The sequence below is a fragment of the Ambystoma mexicanum genome, chromosome 13 (assembly GCF_040938575.1).
Source record: "Ambystoma mexicanum isolate Mex_15411 chromosome 13, UKY_AmexF1_1, whole genome shotgun sequence".
In the NCBI taxonomy this organism is placed as follows: domain Eukaryota; kingdom Metazoa; phylum Chordata; class Amphibia; order Caudata; family Ambystomatidae; genus Ambystoma; species Ambystoma mexicanum.
In genome coordinates, this window is record NC_090938.1 from 73400246 (window position 1) to 73416983 (window position 16738).

Consider the following 16738-nt stretch of genomic DNA (forward strand, 5'->3'; position numbering starts at 1 on the left):
GTGTGCCTCCAGGGTGTGGGCTGGGATGTCTGGTCCCAATACACATCCTGGGTGCCAGAGAGTCTAGGGTGGTGTGAATGCCTGGGACCACCGTGGTCCGTGATTGGTCCACGAATGGTGTGTGTGTTGATGAGCGGATCTCCCATTGGCTCCCCTCCGTTTTGGCGCGAAGGGAACCGTGGATAAGAGGGGGCTGAAAACACCACTACCATGTCGATCTCCTGAGTTCTCACGAACGAAGGAATACAGGAGCCAAGTATCCTGCAACCAAGAGGCTGGACCGAGGAATCGCTGGTGACCCGCTGAAGGACTCCTCCTTTGCACTGCTGTCGTCCTGTGAAACCCTTTCCTCCTTTGATCGAACCAGAAGGCCTGTACTGGTGCTTCGACCTTTGGAATAGCAGGAACAGCTATTCTCGGCGACTTCATCATCTCCTGCCAATAAGCCTTCGGAAGCGTCTCTGGGCCATCCAGTTGACTGACCAGCTTACACGGGAGTCTTGCTCTGTAACCGCCGCCAGGTTGTGTTGTATTTCGAGTCCTGGTCACTCTCACACGCTTCGTACACTTGGCGTTCCCAAGTCTGAAGTGAGTAGTGTACATTTGGCTCAGATACACACGGCCGCTCCGTTGCCCTGCTGTGGTGACAAAACTGTGCAGGTTTCTTCGATTGGGACGTCTTTTTTCTCTACACGACGACGAGGCATTCCCGGCTCTTCTGAACCTGCCAGCTGCTGAAACTAACGTGGAGAAGCCTGGGTCTGCTTGCATCGGGGACCTGTGAGTAGTTTAGCTAGGATCTGGTCGCCCTCCTGCAGGAGCCCATTGCTTTTCCCCGCTGTGTAAAACAGCACCCTTTTGCCGTACTCGCGCTCTGCTTCTGCCCACTGTGGAGGCTGCGCTTGAGTCGCGGAACTTGTTCTCCTTCATTTGTGCACTGAACTGAACTGCCTGATTTCCTTAGAAGAGACTCCCCTTTTGCCCGTTGGCACCAGCGTGTGCAGGTACTTTTGAGCACAAGGCTCCACTCTTCGCAGGGCTCGGACTTCCATCTAGTTAGGTGCCTCTGAGGCGAACTGAGTCTAAAGCATTGTATCGCACTGCCTGTTTTCCTTCCCTTGCAAGTGGACTACACATTTCGTGCATATAACGCTTGCGACTGTCGTATTTGTATATATATTGTATTGGTATGGTATGTGTTGGCTTAATATTGTGATATTGTGATTTTCTTCGCTACGGTCATTGTTTTAAAGGCCTTAAAATAAATGTGTATATATTTTTGATATAACAACTGTTTGGAGTAGTTTGTAAGTGATCTTGCTTTGTGTGCTCATTGCGGGCTTTCAGTCACCCTCACCCCTCTTGAGACCTAGTCTTGACCGCCGCGATCGCTACCTTGATTGGTCTGGCTCGTCCAGAGGCTACCCTGTTCCAAGTAATTAGGTTGGCCTTCTGAACTTCTGCGCCACCAGGACAGAGTTCAGAAATCCGTCTTAACAAATTGGTGTACAGCGGTGGGATACGACTGAAGGTATCCAGTGTTGCGCACGAACTAAGGCATTTCAGGTTATTCCAACCAGGACACGTAGTGAATTGTTGTAGTATAACTTTTAAAAGGCCATAGTCCTATCTAACAGTATGGAAACAAATACCTTGTTAACTTTAAATGCTTCCAAATCAGAAACATTGAAGAAGATGTGTGCGGAGAGAGGTGTTTCCTCTCAAGGCACGAAATTGGAAATGATCCAAAGAATCGTGGCGTGGCAAGAAGCGCAGCTTGACGCTATAACTTCTGGGGACAGTGCGGAAGGTGGTGGGGCTGCTCTCACTGGTAGAACCGACGGTTCTGCCGCCGCACTGATCCATCGCGACCACGAGGACAGGGAGGACGAGATGTCTAATGTTTCCTCTGCCAGTGTTGATGGGGATGCTATGCTTGAATTCAAGAAGCAAGAGCTGCGGTTTAGGCAGCAGGAGCTTTCATTCAGCATAGCCAAACTAAAAATCGAACAGGCAGAAAAACAGAAAGACAGGGATCACCAGTTGGAACTGGCCAAGCTTCAGGTTGTAAATGGGTCCAAGGGTCCTGGACATGGGTCTGGGGCTTCCTCTCATCCACGGTTTCCGAAAGATCTGCTCAGTGTGTATGAAGAAAGGAATGACATTATGGACTGGCTGAATGCGTTTGAGTATGCATGCGAAGTTCAACAAGTTGACAATGCTGATAAGATTGCCTGGTTACTCAGCAGACTGCCCCATTCTGGCTGTAGTGCCATTATGGAAATGTCGACGGCTGAGCGAGCTGATTTCGCAATGTTAAAGCAAACTCTCATTTTAAAGTTTGGGAAGACTCCGGCCCAATATTTGAAACGTTTCAGAGAGTATAAAAAAAAGGAAGGTGGTACTTGGGTATCTTATGTCACTGAATCCTTGAAAAACTTAACTGGCTGGGTCGAAGGTTATAAGGTTTCTACCTTCGAAGGCATGATAAATCTTGTCATGCTGGAACACATTTTTGCTTCTTCTTCCCCGGAGCTTAAGCAGCATTTGGCCGATTCGAAGGAGATAGATCCTAAGAAGCTGGCCATTGCAGCAGACTTATGGGTGTCACATCGAGTGTCCCATAAGGACAAAACTCATCCTGGTAAGCAGGAGGAAGGGAAAAAGTCCAAAGATATGGAGGGTGGAGAATCTGCTAAATCTTCTTCTCATAAGGGCCACAAAAAGAAAAATAAGGGTAAGACACAAGAGAACTCACAGGGTAGTGGAGGACAGCCTCCGAAACAGAACTCTGGTTACAATAAGCCTCCCTATGTAAACAGACCCAATGGATCTTGTTTTGCTTGTGGAGCAACTGACCACGTGAAGGGGGATCCCCGTTGTAAGGTTAGACCTTTGGGGGTCCACTCCGCTAATCTGGCCTTCTCCTCCTACGAGGAAGAAGAGATTACAGGAGCATCCTTCTCCTCAGACTCATTTCCCAGCGGGATAGAGGCTGAGGTAGTTTTAGTGTCCCTGGGTTCCTGGGAGCCTAAAGTCGCAGAGGCTTATGCTAGGATTCCGGATAATACCAAGCACTACTTTAAAGACAGTGTGCTGATCAATGGAGTAGATACTCCAGCTCTTAGGGATAGTGGGTGCAGTCGCACTGTAGTGGATTCTACCTTGGTAGACTCAGAGGAAGTTGCCAGAGCTACTCTGATGCCCACTAAGTTGGCTGACGGCCCCCTCCGTATGTTTCCCGTAATACCTGTAAATCTTACTTTAAATGGTACAGCAGTCAGGATTCCAGTGAGCATTCAGAGAAACGTCCCGGGAAAGGTCTTGTTAGGTAATGATCTCAGAGCTTTAGGGCTCGTAGGAGACACTGCCGAAAGACCCTACACACGGTCTCAAGCACGGGCAGCATTGGCCAAGACCAATACGCCGCCCCAGCCGAAGGGGAAACCCAAGGCGAAAGGAGTCGACAAGTCACGACGAGGGAAAGAGAATATTCCCCCGAGCTCGCCTACCACTGCGGTGGAGGAAGTTGGTCAATCGCCTGACGAGGAGGTGGCGATGCCTGAAGTATTCGACCCCAACGATCATCCTGAACTAAAAGACTTGTTAGTTGAAGGAGGTCCTGATAGGGACGAATTCAGTAAAGGCCAACGTGAGTGCCCATCTCTGGAAGGCCTAAGGAGACAGGCCTGCTCCCAGCTTGAGGGTGAACCTCCTGGGACGCATAGGATTTATTGGGAAGGTGGACTCCTGTATAGCGAGCCCACAGAGTCTACAGAAGGACACCATAGGAGGTTGGTGGTTCCCCTTGCTGTTAGGCCCTTCCTCCTGCAGTTGGCGCATGAAGTTCCCCTTGCTGGTCACCTTGGTATGAAGAGGACCAAGCAAAGGTTATCCATGCACTTCTACTGGCCCAAGATGGGGGTGCAAGTAGAAAGTGACTGCAGGAGTTGTGCCTCCTGCCAGTTGTCTGGTAAGGTTGGCGCGACAATCCAAGCTCCGTTGGTACCGCTCCCAGTTGTGGGGGTACCATTTGAAAGGGTAGGGATCGACATTGTTGGTCCCCTTGACCCGCAAACATCCTCGGGCAATAGGTTTATCCTGGTGCTGGTCGACCATGCAACCAGGTATCCTGAGGCCATCCCATTGAAAACTGTAACTGCCAAGTCAGTTGCAAAAGCTTTACTCGGCATATTTACTAGGGTTGGCTTCCCTAAAGAAGTTGTGTCAGATCGTGGCAGCAACTTTATGTCGAAGTATATGCAGGCTATGTGGAAAGAATGTGGGGTCACCTACAAGTTCTCTTTTGCATACCACCCCCAGACCAATGGTCTGGTGGAACGTTTCAACAGAACGTTAAAGAGCATGATTGGGGCTCTGGAGGAGCATCAGAGAAGAAAGTGGGATCTTCTGTTACCATGCTTGCTGTTCGCCTACCGAGAGGTACCACAGGAGGGTGTTGGCTTCAGCCCCTTCGAACTTCTGTTCGGTCATCCCGTACGGGGACCCTTAGCCATCGTCAAAGAGGGATGGGAGATGCCCACTCCCCCTGTTACTACCAACGTAGTTGATTATGTGCTAGGGCTCAGAAAACGGATGGTACTTCTGATGGGCTTGGCTAGTGATAAATTGAAGGCAGGACAAGCGCTGGTGAAACATTGGTACGACCAGAAAGCTTCCCTCATCAACTTTACACCTGGTCAGCAAGTCCTGATCATGAATCCCATAAGGCCTCGAGCTTTACAGGACAAATGGTCAGGCCCTTACACAGTGGTGGAGCCCCTGGGTGAGGTTAACTATTTAGTGGACCTTGGAAGGCTTGGACAGGCTCCAAAAGTGTTTCACGTGAATAGGCTGAAGGCTTTCGTCCCAAGAGTCGAAATCGCAGCACTGCTACTGGCTTCAGACGTTGAGGAAGAGGAGTCTGAACCTCTCCCCGACCTGTTCCAAAGCGGTCCTTCAGATAGCTCCTTTGAGGGTGTCCGAGTGGCCCCTCACCTGACTTCTGATCAGCAGGCTGAGGTGAAAAGTTTGCTTAGGCAGTTTTCCCCCCTGTTTTCACAGTCGCCTGGTTTGACACCTTGGTGCAAACATAACATTGACACAGGAGACAGTGTACCTACCAAAAGTAGGGGATACAGGATGTCAGACAAAGTACGGTCTTATATTAAGACCGAGGTCAACAAGATGTTAGACCTTGGGGTGATTGAACCCTCTAGTAGTCCTTGGTCCAGCCCTGTGGTTTTGGTTCCAAAGGCAGGCACTTCTGAATTGAGGTTCTGTGTGGATTACAGGGCTCTGAATGCTGTCACCAAGACAGATGCACACCCCTTGCCTCGAACAGATGAGCTGGTGGATACTTTGGGTGCCTCCAAGTACCTCAGCACGTTTGACCTCACTGCTGGCTATTGGCAAATAGCTTTAGCAGAACATGCCAAGGAGAAGACAGCATTTTCTACTCCAGACGGCCTTTACCAATTCCGGGTAATGCCGTTCGGGTTGAAGAATGCGTTACATGTTTGGGGATGCTTGTGGTCTCGTGCAGAAGGGATGTGGCCTAGCAGTTCGGGCTGGACCGCCCCTTTTGGGGTGGGGCCAAGCCTGATTTGCATATGGTCTTTCCCTTCTGTAATGGCTTGGCAGGCGAAGAACTGTGGTCTGGAGGGTTGCCCAGAGCATTGCCAGTGGTTAAGATTAATTCTAAACCTTCCAGCCATCACCTCTTTGTTTTTGCTATGTCACCCCGAGTGGGACGGGTATGCCCAGACGTGGGTCCCGTGCCTGCTGGGCCTAGAGACCCAAGCTACTCCTCACTGATGAGCCCCAACAAGGGCGAAACATGTTTGGGGATGCTTGTGGTCTCGTGCAGAAGGGATGTGGCCTAGCAGTTCGGGCTGGACCGCCCCTTTTGGGGTGGGGCCAAGCCTGATTTGCATATGGTCTTTCCCTTCTGTAATGGCTTGGCAGGCGAAGAACGGTGGTCTGGAGGGTTGCCCAGAGCATTGCCAGTGGTTAAGATTAATTCTAAACCTTCCAGCCATCACCTCTTTGTTTTTGCCGGGTTGAAGAATGCACCTGCCACTTTCCAGAGGCTTGTGAATCATGTGTTGAATGGGTTGGACGAATTCTGTCTTGCATATCTGGACGATATAGCAGTTTTCAGTGCCACCTGGGAAGACCATGTGAAACACCTCGGGATTGTGCTCCAGGCTCTTCAGAAAGCCCACTTGACCATAAAGGCTAGTAAATGCCAGATTGGACAAGGCTCAGTGGTTTACCTTGGACATGAAGTAGGTGGAGGGAGGATACAGCCTCTACCCAGTAAAGTACAAGCAGTAAAAGACTGGCCTACCCCCACTACGCAAACCCAAGTGAGAGCCTTCTTAGGACTCACAGGGTATTACCGCAATTTTGTGGCAGACTATGGCACCATAGCTGCCCCTCTGACTGCCCTCACAACTCCGAAGAAACCCAAGAAGGTAACTTGGACCGACGAGTGTGAGAAGGCCTTCAATGACTTAAAAGACTCCTTGTGCCAGGCCCCTGTCCTCAGGGCCCCTGATTATCAAAGACCTTTTATCATGCAGACGGATGCCTCCGACACTGGGATAGGAGCTGTACTATCACAAGTAGATGAGAAGGGTAAGGAACACCCTATCGGTTTTATTAGTCGCCAGTTTAAGGACAGAGAGCTCAGATGGTCCACGGTAGAGAAAGAATGTTTCTCTGTTGTGTGGGCCCTAAGGAAGCTGAGGCCCTACCTCTATGGGACCCACTTTGCTGTGCAAACTGACCATAAGCCTTTAAAGTGGCTAATGAACATGAAGGGGGAGAATCCAAAGTTGCTTAGGTGGTCCATAAGTCTACAAGGCTTCGACTTCACTATTGAGCATAGGCCAGGTGTCCAACATAGCAATGCTGATGGGTTGTCCAGAATGTTTAACCGACCTGAACAAGAGACTCATCCAGGGGTGGATTAGTTCCCCCTGTCCATAGTCTGGGAGGGGCGAGTGTTAGGAAAGATTTCGTAATTGTAGGTAATTTTCCTTCCATGTGGCAACCCCTAAACTTTTTGCTGTTGTTTTTCACCTTGTTCTTGACTTTGCCAGAGAAGTGCAGCCTTCTGCTGCACTCCTCTGGGCTTTCGCTCCTTTTCTTATGGGGAAACTGACATGCCCTTAAGACAGTCAGTACCGGGGAACGCTGTTTCCCGTAGTTTCTTTTATCATGTTGCGGCTTTAGTGCAACATGACACAAGAGGGCACTGTAAGCTAAGTTACAGCTCTCTTGGGTCTCTAGCCTTCTACAGGCCCTAGATACTCGTTTAGGATGGTATTTGATCGGTGCAAGTAATTCAGGGACGGGAATGGTGGCAGCGATCGTTTCTTTATATTTTGAGCTCCTTTTGGCATTCTAAGCACGTTTTTTGTGCTTAACCCAAAATGGTGGCCTGGCTCCCAAAATGGCCAGACCACGAGGCTCCTTTGTCCTGTCCGCTGACCGTCTTGCTCCCTTCACCTTCCCCAGGTCGAGCGACCCGGGGCCTTCCTTATTTGGGCATGTACTTTCCCGCGAAACACGGATGCTTTCGCGGGCTTCTACATGTCTTTTGTGTGCCTCCAGGGTGTGGGCTGGGATGTCTGGTCCCAATACACATCCTGGGTGCCAGAGAGTCTAGGGTGGTGTGAATGCCTGGGACCACCGTGGTCCGTGATTGGTCCACGAATGGTGTGTGTGTTGATGAGCGGATCTCCCATTGGCTCCCCTCCGTTTTGGCGCGAAGGGAACCGTGGATAAGAGGGGGCTGAAAACACCACTACCATGTCGATCTCCTGAGTTCTCACGAATGAAGGAATACAGGAGCCAAGTATCCTGCAACCAAGAGGCTGGACCGAGGAATCGCTGGTGACCCGCTGAAGGACTCCTCCTTTGCACTGCTGTCGTCCTGTGAAACCCTTTCCTCCTTTGATCGAACCAGAAGGCCTGTACTGGTGCTTCGACCTTTGGAATAGCAGGAACAGCTATTCTCGGCGACTTCATTATCTCCTGCCAGTAAGCCTTCGGAAGCGTCTCTGGGCCATCCAGTTGACTGACCAGCTTACACGGGAGTCTTGCTCTGTAACCGCCGCCAGGTTGTGTTGTATTTCGAGTCCTGGTCACTCTCACACGCTTCGTACACTTGGCGTTCCCAAGTCTGAAGTGAGTAGTGTACATTTGGCTCAGATACACACGGCCGCTCCGTTGCCCTGCTGTGGTGACAAAACTGTGCAGGTTTCTTCGATTGGGACGTCTTTTTTCTCTACACGACGACGAGGCATTCCCGGCTCTTCTGAACCTGCCAGCTGCTGAAACTAACGTGGAGAAGCCTGGGTCTGCTTGCATCGGGGACCGGTGAGTAGTTTAGCTAGGATCTGGTCGCCCTCCTGCAGGAGTCCATTGCTTTTCCCCGCTGTGTAAAACAGCACCCTTTTGCCGTACTCGCGCTCTGCTTCTGCCCACTGTGGAGGCTGCGCTTGAGTCGCGGAACTTGTTCTCCTTCATTTGTGCACTGAACTGAACTGCCTGATTTCCTTAGAAGAGACTCCCCTTTTGCCCGTTGGCACCAGCGTGTGCAGGTACTTTTGAGCACAAGGCTCCACTCTTCGCAGGGCTCGGACTTCCATCTAGTTAGGTGCCTCTGAGGCGAACTGAGTCTAAAGCATTGTATCGCACTGCCTGTTTTCCTTCCCTTGCAGGTGGACTACACATTTCGTGCATATAACGCTTGCGACTGTCGTATTTGTATATATATTGTATTGGTATGGTATGTGTTGGCTTAATATTGTGATATTGTGATTTTCTCGCTACGGTCATTGTTTTAAAGGCCTTAAAATAAATGTGTATATATTTTTGATATAACAACTGTTTGGAGTAGTTTGTAAGTGATCTTGCTTTGTGTGCTCATTGCGGGCTTTCAGTTACCCTCACCCCTCTTGAGACCTAGTCTTGACCGCCGCGATCGCTACCTTGATTGGTCTGGCTCGTCCAGAGGTTACCCTGTTCCAAGTAATTAGGTTGGCCTTCTGAACTTCTGCGCCACCAGGACAGAGTTCAGAAATCCGTCTTAACAGCATCAGGGTGCCGCCAAGACTAAGGCAAGGCTGCGGATGAAGGTCTGGTTCCCGGAGCTGGAGAAAAGGGTTGACGACTTTGTGGCAGCCTGCGTATGGTGCCAGGCAGCCTCCCCGGTGCAGAGAGAACCGGCCATCGAAGCCATGCCTCGGGGGACCCGGGCCTGGGAGGTCGTTCATGCGGACTTTGGGTCCACGTCCGTGGGCACCCACTTTCTGGCCATAGTTGATGAGTACTCCCGGTACCCCGAGGTGGAGCTTGTGGAGTCGGTGGCGTTCGAGCATGTGGTAGTCGCCGTGGAAAAGATATTTGCAACCCATGGATTTCCCCTGACGCTATGCTCGGACATCGGGTCGCCATTTCAAAGCGAGCGGTTCTCAGAATTTCTAGCCAGCTGTGGAGTCAAACATCGGAAGATATCCCCATTGTGGCCTCGAGCCAACGGTGACGCAGAAAGGCTGATGCGAACCCTGAACAAGACATTTCAGATTGCGCAAGGACAAGGTCAGCCTCTCCAACGGGCTTTGTATCAATTCCTGAGAGTGTATCGCACCACTCCACATGCATCCACGGGGGTCGCCCCGGCGGAGGCGTTATTCCGGCGATGCCCCCGGGGGCTACTGCCAGAGGTACAGGAGAAAGAACCCGGTGTGATCAATGGCCAGCAGGTTGAGGCCGACCGGCTGGCCAGGATCAGCCAAGAGAACTTGCGCCGGGGTCTTCGTCCCCAGCGGCTGGAACCCGGGGATGAGGTGCTCATCCGGAACCGACATCCTCACGGGAAGCTGTCCCTCCCTTACGAACCAGAGCCCCTGGATGTGGTCGCCGTGAAGGGGTCGATGGTGACGGCCTCAGATGGGCGATCGGCTGTCACCCGAAACGTCAGCTTCTTCAAGAAGTTGGGGGACTCGAGAACTGAACCCCCTCTGGACCCTGGTGTCGCTGAGATACCGGAGGATGATGGGCCCCCTCTCGGTGCCCTGGCCTCTCCGGTTCGAGGAGCTGCTGCTGATGGACTGCCGGTGCCGGAGGTGAGCGGGAGGTACCCCCAGAGGGCTGGGCGAGGGAAACCCGCATACTTCAGCGAGTATGTGTTGGGACAGTTGGAGAGTCATCCGGAGTGAGGGGACCCGGGTGGCTGACATTAAAGGGGCATGGGCTCAGGACGGGCAGTTTTGTTTTGTTGTGTGATGTGTCGTGTTTGAATAATGTTGCAATTGTGTTTCCTCCTGGAAAAGGAGGAGTGTGGCGTTGCCCCGTAAGGGCTGCGCACGCGGCGGCGTGACGTTGCACGTCGCCGCGTGCAGCTTTAATAAACGGGGCGTTCCCGGAAGCCGGCAGAGCGACCGGGGAGCCCGAAGCCGACAGACGTGTGTGAGTGTGCTCTGTCGGGTTGGGGGCTCACGGGCACGCATGGGGGGCCAAGGACCAACCCCCAACAGGTGGGGCGTGTAGGAGTATCCGTGTGCAATTGGGTGGAGTCTTGTGTGGCTATGGGCGGAGCATCACATCAGAGTTTTTGATTTTCAAATGTAGGCAGGTATGGTTCAAGGGTTAATTTATGAAGGTGGCCTCTTGGCTTTCCAATACCAGAAGATCTACACTCTGTGCTCTCGTGCGAGTATCTCGGGTAGAACTGAAAGAAAGATAACGGATGGCTCACATGTAGTAAAGAAAATATGCAAGGGGGTGTATATTCAATTAACCGGTTTATAGTTTAGATGATAATGGATGAAAGTACATGCAATCTACTGTTTAAAAAAGAAAACGCGGTACTATTAAATGATTGAAAAATTAAATAATTTCTGGATCCTATTTATTTTTTGACAAATACGTTTTTAGTAACACATCCAATACCTGTAAAATATCAAACACAAAAGTGTGATGCTACACCTCCTTTCGAGCCTTTCCTTTTTAGTTCACAAAGCCGTTCCCTCTGACTCCATGGCTAAACTTGAGTTCCAAGATGGCGGCTAGCCTGCCCCGCCAGCCTTCTTCGGGTGTAGTCGTCCTTTCTCCATGTCCATGGCGCTGGGCGTCCGCCATCTTGTCTCCCCTTGGCCGGCTCGCTCAGGGACACTGAGGGCGTTGAGAGGTGTCAGTGCGTCCGGCAGTAACAGCAGCACTCAGTGGATTGACAGCCATGCTCTCCAGGGTGGCCCTACGCTCGGGTGAGTACTCCGAAAAGATAACGGGGTAACTAAGAAGAGATTCTGGGAGGGGCTGCTTTGCACAAAAAGGGTATTGAGGTTCACAGAGAGGGTTGGCTTTGTGGGGTTCAATGGGATCACTGCGAGACGACCCTAGACTGACAAGCCATTGGGTGGCAATTTGTACCCATGCAATTCCTATAGCGGGTGGGGGCAGCTCGTTATGTGATGGTCTGTCGGTACTCTGATCTGGTACTGGTAATGGTTCTCCCTAAAGCTGAATCACAGGAACGTTTGGTGTGCTTTCCGGATAAGCAGGTGCTGTTGTAAATGTCAAGCACATTAAGCAGACACAATCGGACCATTGGGCTGGCCTGTTGAAGGAACTCATTAATCTTGAACCTGATGACCCATATCTTTCTATTCATTCTCTTCCGATCCATAACTTCTTTCCAGATGCCTTCGTCTTCAGGAGAAGAATTTAGTTAATTGCCTCTGTTTTTGCACTACTTTCTTCATCAATTCCACGAGGTCGAGTTTCCCATAGTCGAGGTGGTTGGGGGCTGCTTTAAACTCTGGTTGCCAACCTTGCTTTACAGTGTTAAGGACTCCATAACCTCTGTCTTCCGAACATGAGAAGAAAGGCGTGCGACTTCCAACTTGGTATTCTTCTCTCTGCCTGCTATTGTTGGGATTTGTGCAACAATTTGGGGGCTATGGTTGTTTTTGGCTTATTTTAGAATCCAGAGTGCAACAATTTAGTTGGGTATTTTGTGATCCAGAGTGGGAAGTCTTACCCAAAGTTGATTTCCTGACTTGAATGGATCGCCTGATTTATCTAGAGCTACCCGATGACCGTATCACCTTGCTCCCTGTTGAAAGTTTAGGCAACTTTTGTTCTTAGTACCCTCTTTTGCATCACTGTTGTGATTGCTCGATTACCTTGCACGGTAAATTGCGAGGGTATGTTATCGAATGCCTTCTTCTGAGAGGGTTCTAGAGGAGGCAGTTCGTGATGCCAGGAGTGCAGGAGTTGGAGCCAATGTTGCATATGTGGGGTGGCTTATCTCCATTACTTCTTTATTAAAGGAGTTAACTGAAAAACATTGTGCATCCAAGTGGTCTGTGCAACGTTGGCAGTGAGCTGCTATGACTTCACCATCACCTGTGTGTGCAAGCCGGCTGCTGCCCAAACGGCAAGCAGGGCTGGACTGGGACAAGAACTTGGCCCCGTCACCCAAAAAAAGTGGCCCACCCCTTGCCTCAAAAAAGTGGCCCACCCCTTGCATCATGACCCTTGACCTCTAATGACATATCCAAAAGTGATGTCATTTGAACCCAACCCAAAGTGGCATCCTGGGAAGCGATGAAACGCGACCTTTCACCCCCTGACAAAACAGGAAGTGGCATGAAATAGCATTGTACCTATACACTAAATAACTGTGAATCCAAGCAGACGTCCAGGGCCAAATGATAATGTTATTGTATAGCACTTACGCTTAAGCTCATTTTTTATCGAACAAATAGGTATACAATAATATCGCCCAACCTGCGTTGGTACTCATTTATCCACCTAAGAAGGATGAAAGGCTTTTTGAAAAAAAAGTATAATTGTGAGAATTTTTTTCCAAACCGGCCCCCACGGCCGAGGGGCCAATCCGACCCTGACGGCGAATGCTGTTGAAGTGGGGACTACAGATCTTTCTGCGCTTGTGGATATGTGAAGTGCATCTTAATTATACCCTTGTGAGACACTGAAGAGGTACCAAGGCCTCGATGTGAGGTTGGAAGACCCGTTGCAAGAGCTTTGGCTAGAGTAGGGACCTAGCACAAGAACTGCACAGCATAAACAAAAGGAACTCCTTGCCTAGGCACCATACTGCGCTATGGTCCACAAGCGGTGAACACATACCGGTGGCAGTGTGAACTGCGGCCGTGAACGTGTTGTAACACTGCTGGGACAATGCAAGCTGAAAAGAAGGCAACACAAAGTTAACCTGGACACATGCTATTTTTCCCATCACCCCTCTCGGTAAAAATCAAATGGCCCCTACAACGGGGGAAAAAAAATCCTAAATCAACTTTGTGCAGCGTGTGGAAATTGATTCTCTATTGTTAGGACAGTTTTTCTGTAGCCCAACTAAGGGCTTAGTAAAACCATACAACTGAAACAGTACACAACTCCACTCTTAGTATAATGCTGTACTGAGTATTTGGTAGAGCAGCCAGGCTTATCTTGTGAGGGAGTGAGGGCTGTAGGAAAGTACCTAGAACTTGTACTATACCAAGGATTCAATTGAAACACAACTAGAAGTATTATACAAAATAAAGGTTTATTTTAAATAGTTAGGCCAAGTTAAGTCGTGGGGTAGGTACTTGGCATAGTAATAAACGTATTATAAAAACGCCACCATGCTTGAAGATATACACATGTCAAAGCCTAAACCTGATTCATAATACTAACAGTAATTCTAGGGAAGTCAGACCGTATATATAGGGCACACCTATTCATGGGGAGTACAACCAGCAGTTACTTTTAGATTCCTTTACTTTAAGTCAAGGGTAGTAGAGACCCTGTAAGTCATGCAGTGACACTCATTTAAGGAATCAATTAGAACACAGACCCTGTTATCAGGATATTTTTCTGTGTGGAACACTGATTCAAGGAACAGTATAAACCTATAACCACATTCAGGATAAAACTCTGTTTTACCAGGTGAGTAAGAGAGTAAGTGTAATATAAAATTACAGTTACCTCTCAGATAAGTGGAACACAGAGAAAGGTAAGCAATAACGTTCTACAATAATTTAGGATTTCAACAGGCATAACAAGGCCAGCTACACACACAGGACACTTTTTAAGAATGCCACACAGCTATTCTAGGCAGGTAAAACCTAAGGATTAATTTCTTTTCAGATCAGTGGAACACAGGCTAAGGTAAGCAATACCTCTTTAACTTCTTTTAGAGTGGCACACAGCTGTTAAAGTTGTGAAACCTAAGGTATTCTGGACTGCCTGAACAGCAGCTCAGGGGAAGCAAGTTTTTTAATCTTTATTTTCAGCTGATGGTTACATTATGACAAAAAACATTGTACATATATCTTTATGCATAGTTTATGAATACAGATCAATGTAGCCGACCTATCTTCGGTTAGTGTATATCATACAGGGCTGAGCGGCTCATTCTCCTCCTCCGTCTCTTCGTGGGAGGTACTGACGGATTGGGGCCCAAATGTCTTTTGGCCTGCATGTGGAGGACACTTCCTTAACATAAATCTCTTCACATTCGTATATGAAAATCAAGTCTTTAAGCCATGCTTGGGGTGTGGGGGCCATCCATGCCTTCCATCATTTAAGTATGTTCCGTTTGGCCACAGCACCCGCTACCGGGAAGAGTCTACACGATTTAACGGATACTTTTCCTATATCGCCCAGTAGGTACTTCAGCAGAGAAGCCGGGATGTGCATACCAAGCATGTCGCTGAGAATAGTGGCCACCACTTCCCCAGAAGTGCCTGATCGGGGGGCTTTCCCAGTACATATGTATAGAGTTTGCTTCAGGGGTGTGCATTTGGGGAACAGTGCCTGCTTGACGTGGTCAAATTTAGCCATTTTACTGGGGATTATGTGTAGGTGATTCAACATTTTGAACTGTATCAGTCTAAAATTGGCACAGAGGGAGACAGACTTGGTGTAGTGACAATATTTAGTCCATTGCGAATCCTTCATTGTGTTTTTGGAGGGGGTATGTGCCTGTACCGCCTCATATAGCATGGAGATGCTGCCCTTGAATCCCTTCTGTGTCATAATGCCAGTCCGGAACAGGTGTGGGGTTGGCATGGATGGGAAAGATGACCATTTGTTTCTGCATGCTGCTCTCAGGGGAAGATATTGTTGTAGTGTGGTAAATCCAGCCTGAACTTCCTCCAAGCTTACGTACCTCCCCTCAGGAAATGGGTCCCCAAGACACATTTCCTTCCCAGGTACCCATCTTTTCTGTAGCGCTGTGTCTAGCGTAGGTGCTATGTCTGGGTAGTGCCAGAGTGGGGATGAGGGCCAATATGGTTCCATGCATTCCACTCTACGGAGTAGTGCTGCCAAAGCCCGCACTATGCAAGATACCGGGTCTGCCTCTGCCTGTATCATGGATTCCAAATCTATGGGGGCAGCTGCAAATTTCTCTGCCTGTATGTGGGGGTATTGCTCTCTATTGTGGGTCCAGTATTTCGCAAAGTGTGCTTGTGCAGCGTGGAAGTATAAAAAGTCGGGGGCCGCCTGTATAGTATTTTTCGCATAGTTTGGGCCAGTTGATCTCACTGTGCTTCCTCCCCACAGGAAGTTGGAGGCTAGCTTCTGTAGTTTATCAAAAAATGGACGACCGGGCCAAATTGGAATATTACTAAATAGGTAAAATAATTTGGGTACCACGATCATTTTTAGCAGAGCTATCCGGCCATATATAGATATCGGGAGTTTATTCCAGACACTCAGTTTGGTCTTGAGTAACGTTAGGTAAGGTTCATAATTTGCGGTATATAGGGTGTGTTTATCCTTAGCCATTATAATGTCTATGTAGCGAGCTCAGTTTGGGGACCAACGGAACTGCGTTGTGGCTGTTGATCTCGCTGTACCCTGTGTCAGTGAGATGATCTGACTCGGCATGATTTATTTTATAACCAGAGTATTTTTTGCAAATTCATATATTTCTTGCATCAGAGGAGGGAGGTTGGTCTCGGGGTCTCTTATATACAGCATGGTGTCATCAGCGTAGAGCGAGATGAACTGAGGAGCTCCCCTAATGCAGATTCCTCGCCATGAGTGTTTGTGTAGCAAACATGCCGCCATGCCCTCCATGGTAAGGGCAAAGATAAGGGGGGATAGTGGGCATCCCTGTCGCGTGCCTCTGTGTAATGGGAATTCAGGTGATGGGGTCTTGTTAGTCCTGGTTCTGGCCTGAGGGTCTTTATTCAGCAAATGAATAAAGCTCAGAAACCCGGGGCTGAACCCCATCTTCTGCAGAGTAGCGTACATGTATCTCCAAGAGACCGATCGAATGCTTTCCCTGCATCGAGTGCGATCGCCACCGTTTTGCTTTTGGGTCAAGTTACAAGGTTATGGTGAAGAGTCTGCAAAGACTCCGGGCGGTGGATCGTGAGGCGATGAATCCAGACTGGTCTGGATGTATTCATGTATCAGTTTGTTCAACTTTCAAGTGCCTTAATAACGCAGCTCCCCCTTACCTTATGGAGGGAATAGTCAGAAGAACATTGACTCGCCCCTCCAGAGCGGCTAACTCCCACTGCCTTCAGGCACCTAGATTTAGGCTAAAATAAAAAACAGTGGAAATAGTTTCCCGGTAAAAGCTACCCAGTACTGGAATGCACTCCCACTTGATCTTAGAATGGACCAGCCCTACTACAGTTGGACGCAACACTCTTAACTGGCTACGATCCAACTACCAGTACGACTAACCATC

At 49.3% G+C, this 16738-nt stretch overlaps 1 protein-coding gene across 1 annotated transcript in view; it reads left to right on the forward strand.

The window, feature by feature from the left end:
* The first annotated feature begins 11132 nt into the window (after positions 1 to 11132).
* The window catches only part of ATP5PB (ATP synthase peripheral stalk-membrane subunit b), a 49480-nt gene continuing 43874 nt past the window's right edge, over positions 11133 to 16738 (forward strand). Inside the window, exon 1 of the mRNA XM_069633297.1 lies at positions 11133 to 11282. Within this exon, the coding sequence (XP_069489398.1) occupies positions 11255 to 11282 (28 nt within the window). The 5' untranslated portion in view covers positions 11133 to 11254. The remainder of the gene's footprint in view (positions 11283 to 16738) is intronic.